The sequence below is a fragment of the Cherax quadricarinatus genome, chromosome 37 (genome assembly GCF_038502225.1).
Source record: "Cherax quadricarinatus isolate ZL_2023a chromosome 37, ASM3850222v1, whole genome shotgun sequence".
Taxonomy (NCBI): Eukaryota; Metazoa; Arthropoda; class Malacostraca; order Decapoda; family Parastacidae; genus Cherax; species Cherax quadricarinatus.
This window is the reverse complement of record NC_091328.1, coordinates 19,212,768-19,218,767: the sequence shown is the minus strand read 5'-3', so window position 1 is coordinate 19,218,767 and position 6,000 is coordinate 19,212,768. Positions and strand designations below refer to the sequence as shown.

The window sequence follows — 6,000 nt, the reverse complement described above, 5'->3', positions numbered from 1 at the left end:
AGAGTAAAATTGGATATCACATTGGAGAGGAGGAGTATGGAAGAAGTGAATGTTTTCAGATATTTGGGAGTTGACTTGTCAGCAGATGGGTTTATGAAGGATGAGGTTAACCATAGAATTGATGAGGAAAAAAAGGCGAGTGGTGCGTTGAGGTATCTGTGGAGACAGCAACGTTATCTATGGAGGCAAAGAAGGGAATGTGTGAAAATATGGTGGTACCAACACTCGTATATGGGTGTGAAGCTTGGGTTGTAAATGATGCAGTGAGGAGGCAGCTGGAGGCAGTAGAGATGTCCTGTCTAAGGGCAGTGTGTGGTGTAAATATTATGCAGAGAATTTGGAGTGTGGAAATTAGGAGGTGTGGAGTTACTAAAGGTTTAGTCAGAGGGCTGAAGAGGGGCTGTTGAGGTGATTTGGTCATTTAGAGATTGGATCAAAGTAGAATGACTTGGAGAGCGTATAAATCTGTTGGGGAAGGAAGGTGGGGTAGGGGTCATCCTCGAAAAGATTGGAGGGAGGGGATAAAGGAGGTTTTGTGGGATAGGGGCTTGGACTTGCAGCAAGCGTGTTGGACAGGAGTAAATGGAGACGAATGGTTTTTGGGACTTGACAAGCTGTTGGAGTGTGGGCAGGGTAATATTTATTGAAGGGCTTCGGGGAAACTGGTTATTGTAGATTTAGCCAGACTTGAGTCCTGGAAATGGGAAGTACAATGCCTGCACTTTAAAGGAGGGGTCTGGGATATTGACAGTTTGGAGGGACTTCTAAACTGTTGTATCTGAGCGCCTCCGCAAAGACAGTGATTGTGAATAACAAAAAAAAGCACAATACCGTGACTGGAACGGTATATATAAATATTTTTCTTTTTCTTTTTCTTCTTCTCCCTCTTCCCCTTTCCTCTTTCCTTTTTCTCCTCTGGGTTGTCTTTCTCTCTTATGTCTCGTGTTTCTGTTCCTTCTTTATTTATTTCACCACTTCCCCTTTCACCCACCTCTGTGCGCTTGCTCTCCCTCTGTGGGCACCTAGCTCCCTTGCAGTGCTCCCCTTCCTTTGTATTTGACTGGCTCCTCCTCCTTATTCCCCACTACTACCTCTACCACTACTTACCTCCTCTACTACTACTACTACTACTACTACTACTACTACTACTACTAGTAGTAGAGACAGCTGACTTGTTGGTTTTTTTTTTTTTTTTTTTTTTTTTTTTTGCTGATATGCTTTTGTAAAACATCTTCCTTTTTTACAGACTAAATGAAATGGGTTCAGCCAGCAGTTACCCAGTTGGATTGAAACAGTTAGACCTGTCTCACAATCGTATCCGAGCCTGGCCCACAGTGGCCCATAGTGAGTCCCTGGAAAGTCTTGAATCTACTCTGTCATCGTGCTATGCACTTGCAGAAATCTCAAAGAGTAGCAGATTTTCATGCCAAGGTATTGTATTTAATTTGAAAATCAGTATATTTAGTTACTGTTCTGTATTCTACTGTGAATTCAGGAATCAGTAATATATAAAGTTTTTAATAGCTAATATTTTGGTAAATTAGGTTCTTTGCTGCTCTTAGTTTAATTTTAGTAAAAATATCACAAATAATGAGAATTTTTATTTAGTTTTACCTACGTATTTATGGAAAGAGCATCAGAGTTTTATCATTATACAGTATAAAAATTTTATTGCTCATCCACTACAAATTGTGTTACTGTTTCTTCTCCCTTCCCAATGTTGTGCCAGTAGCTAGAACTAGTAAACACCCATCCTTTTCCTTCCTCCCACAAAATAATTGTGCAGGACGCAAGTTTGGTCAGAATCTTAACGTGCCTCGTGTAAGAGGAGGTACAAGCTCTCCCCTTGGCTCCTCCCCCACACCTGGTCACTGTGTCCACCGACGACATATTCGTCTCGAGTCTCTGCGAACGCTAATTTTGGCAGATAATCAGTTGACTCGACTCTGCTTATATCTAGATGACAACGAATTCTCACTGGTGAATGAAGTTGATGAAAATGAAGTAAGTTCAGTATATTATTCAGTTTTGTTGATATCATTTATGATAAGGCTGATTATTATTTTGTGATTTTTGTTTGGTAATTCCTATGCCTTTTAGTCAGTTATAATTTCAGAGGCAGTCTTTTTAACAAGTTATAATTTTAAGCAAGAAAAGCACAGCTCTTTATGACTGTTAATTTCAGACAAACCCCGTCCGAGCCAGTACCCCTAGGAAATCCTGGTTGCTGTTTCCTAATCTTTCCATGTTGGATGTTAGCAACAACCTTCTGCGGGATTTGCCCACAACACTTCATGAGCTTACAAACTTATCTGTAAGTTGGAAATATGCTGTTCCCGTGAAATGTATATAAATACTGTCAACAAACTGTACATCATATGAAGGCCATAGTTTTCTCCAGAGTTGGTAGAGTACTATTTTAGTTCATAAAAGTTATGAAGACATATCAAAGTGGTAAATTATGCTCGTTTTTGTACAAATTCCTCTACATAGGCTGAGAGAGAGTGTTTGTTGGTAAGGCCAAAGAAAAAGTAAATGCTTTGGAGTGATGGAATGTGTAAGCATATTTACAAATTAATTAAGATGTTACTGAAAAACAAAGAGAATGTTTTACAATGATAGGACAACTAGGTGAGTACAAATAGGAAATGCATCAGTCTCGTGCTCAGCAGATGGAGGATCAAGCCTCCACCATGTCTTATGCTGAATAGCCCACATGGGTTTAGCACTTTACATGAATAACATGATGATGATAATTTACAATGATAGGGAATAAAATTGGTTTTTATGGATAGTATTATGAAAATTCTAATATGTATTTAAAGGTCAGTGGGAAATGATAGTATGATAGGCATTAATCCTTTGACTGTCAAGACCCCAAATCCTAAGGTGTCTCTCTGTGCCGCAAAAATATTCGGAAAAAAAAAATTTCTTACGAAATGATAATACAGTGGACCCCCGGTTAATGAACTTTTTTCATTCCAGTAGTATGTTCAGGTGCCAGTACTGACCGAATTTTTTCCCATAAGGAATATTGTGAAGTAGATTAGTCGAAAACATACACGTACAAACGCACTTACATAAATACACTTACATAATTGGTCGCATTTGGAGGTGATCGTTAAGCGGGGGTCCACTGTATTTTCCCGGTGGTAATGACACCAAAAGTACGAAATTTGATGGAAAACTTATGGAATTGTGTTCTCACGAAGTTAGCGATCTAGGCAGTATATGCTCATCGGCAATTTTGCCCACTTTGAGCCCTATTTTTGGCCAATTCCGTTGTTCCAGTTGACCAAACTCAGTTATTTCTTTAGAAATCCATTTGTTCTATTGATTGAGTACAAGAAACTGCCTACTTACTGATTTCAACTACCCAATAAAGTGGTCAGAAATTGGCAATTTGGCCAATTTCACACAAATTAAAAAAGATGCCAGTTTCAAAATAGGGTCCAGAATAAACAATGCAGACATTCCTGGCACTAAAATAACATTTTCTCTGTTCATTAGTCATGTCTCCAGGCCCCTTATATTACTCTTGCTTTCTATTTTTGAATTTTTATTCATACAAAAAGTAGAAGATTTACTGTTATGCAGACTACTGCATTATTGTAATAATTGTATAAATAATGTCAACCCACTCGTGACTGCATATTAGTTGGACACTTATTGGACGGTGACATCATTTGTTAACTCTTGAACATCGGCAAAATTGAACATTTCTGCTACTTTGAGCTCAATTTCAAGGTCCTTTTCATCATGAAACCAATCAAAATCAACTCTATTTCTGTAATATGTTTTCTATTCTATCAAACGAGACCAAGAAAACGAGAATACAACTATAAATATTATACGAAAATACACCTCAACGTCGTCATTTTAATATAAAAACACGGTCAGGGTTTTTTTTTTTCTCATGCATTGCGTGCTGCAGGATTTTTTTTATACTGCACACACTGACCACACAGACCCATTCTTTCACATGTGAGCCTACCAGCTTTCTTCCACTTGATTTGAAGCCACTTGAATTATGGTGTATTAATATGTCACCTACACTGGCTCGTAAGACGTATATATACAACACCGACAGTCAAAAAGTTAACTGGATATGACATTTAAGCAAGATTTGATAGGTGTTTCTTAACAATGTCATGAGAGCTGTTGGTAGATAGGGAACTTTTGGCATTTTCAGGCAGCAAGTTCCATATTTTAGGATCTTGTATTTGCATGGAGTTTGTGAACAGGTCAAGTCATACACCTGGTACATCAAAGAGATGCATATTCCTTGCCTTGTCTTCATGTGTTCTGTTGTAGCTCTCCAAAATGAGTTTTAATGAAGTCTCATATTGTTGTAAACAAAATCACTTCAAAATTATCCAAATACATAGAAAGAAGACATTAGGAGAAAGGCTGATTATTTCCCTAAATTATAAATCTACAAAGTACAAAACAAAATCCTTGAAGTCTGATATAATGCAATACTATTAGCTAAACAAGATTCTGAGAAGAAAACATGAATTAAATAAACCAAGTCTCTTCAAGTCGCTTGTTCTCTCTAGGCTGGAATACTGCTGTACACTAACTGCCCCCTTCAAGGCAGACAAAATTGCTGACCTGGAGAATGTACAGAGAACTTTCACAGCACACACAAGTACAGTAAAGCACCTAAATTACTGGGAATGGTTGAAGTCCCTTGATTTGTATTCCCTGGAATGCGGGCGAGAAAGATACAGTATTATATGCACTGGGAAAATCCTAGAGGGATTAGCACCAAACCTGCACAGGAAAATCACTCGCTACACAAGCAAAAGACTCGGCAGGAGATGCAGCATTTCCCCAGTAAAAAGCAGGGGTGCCCGAGTACACGAGACAAGACAATAAGTGTCAGGGGCCCAAGACTATTCAACTGCCTCCCAGCATAAATAAGGGGGATTACCAATAGACCCGTGGCTGTTTTCAAGAAGGTGCTGGACAGGCACCTAAAGTCAGTACCTGATCAGCCGGGCTGTGGTTCTTACATCAGTTTACATGCAGCCAGCAGTAACAGCCTGGTTGATCAGACCATGATCCACCACGAGGCCTGGTCTCAGACTGGGCCGTGGGGTTATTGACCCCCCAAAATCCTCTCCCGAATCCATGGATTCAGTTTGTGTAGTTTCAGTTATCCACGATTTACCGTGACTCGAAAATAAGCCTCAGTTGACGTATCAGCGGATGGATTTATGAAGGATGAGGTTAATCATAGAATTGATCAGGGAAAAATGGTGAGTGGTGCTTTGAGGTATATGTGGAGACAAAGAACGTTATCAATGGTGGCAAAGAAGGGAATGTATGAAAGTATAGTGGTACCAACACTCTTATATGGGTGTGAAGCTTGGGTTGTACATCCTGCAGCGAGGAGGCTGTTGGAAGCAGTGGAGATGTCCTGTCTAAAGGTAATGTGTGGTGTAAATATTATGCAGAAAATTCGGAGTGTGGAAATTAGGAGAAGGTGTGGGGTTAATAAAAGTACAGTGAACCCCCGCTTAACGATCACCTCCCAATGCGACCAATTATGTAAGTGCGTTTGTATGTGTATATTTGGGGGTCTGAAATGGACTAATCTACTTCACAATATTCCTTATAGGAACAAATTCGGTCAGTACTGGCACCTGAACATACTTCTGGAGTGAAAAAATATCGTTAACCGGGGGTCCACTGTATTAGTCAGAGGGCTGAAGAGGGGTTGTTGAGGTAGTTTGGTCATTTAGAGAGAATGGATCAAAGTAGAATGACATGGAGAGCGTATAAATCTGTAGGGGAAGGAAGGCTGGGTAGGGGTCGTCCTCGAAAGGGTTGGAGGGAGGGGGTAAAGGAGGTTTTGTGGGCGAGGGGCTTGGACTTCCAGCAAACATGCGTGACTGTTAGGAGTGAATGAAGACGAATGGTATTTGGGACCTGACGAGCTGTTGGAGTGTGAGCAGGGTAATATTTAGTGAAAAGATTCAGGGAAACCGGTTA

At 39.8% G+C, this 6,000-nt stretch overlaps 1 protein-coding gene across 1 annotated transcript in view; it reads left to right on the top strand.

Annotated features, from left to right (window-relative positions):
- Lrrk (Leucine-rich repeat kinase) overlaps window positions 1–6,000 on the top strand; it is a 1,005,461-nt gene that overhangs the window by 763,038 nt on the left and 236,423 nt on the right. The window contains exons 22-24 of the mRNA XM_070091737.1: window positions 1,233–1,431; window positions 1,733–2,004; window positions 2,186–2,314. Of these exons, the coding sequence (XP_069947838.1) occupies window positions 1,233–1,431; window positions 1,733–2,004; window positions 2,186–2,314 (600 nt within the window). The remainder of the gene's footprint in view (window positions 1–1,232; window positions 1,432–1,732; window positions 2,005–2,185; window positions 2,315–6,000) is intronic.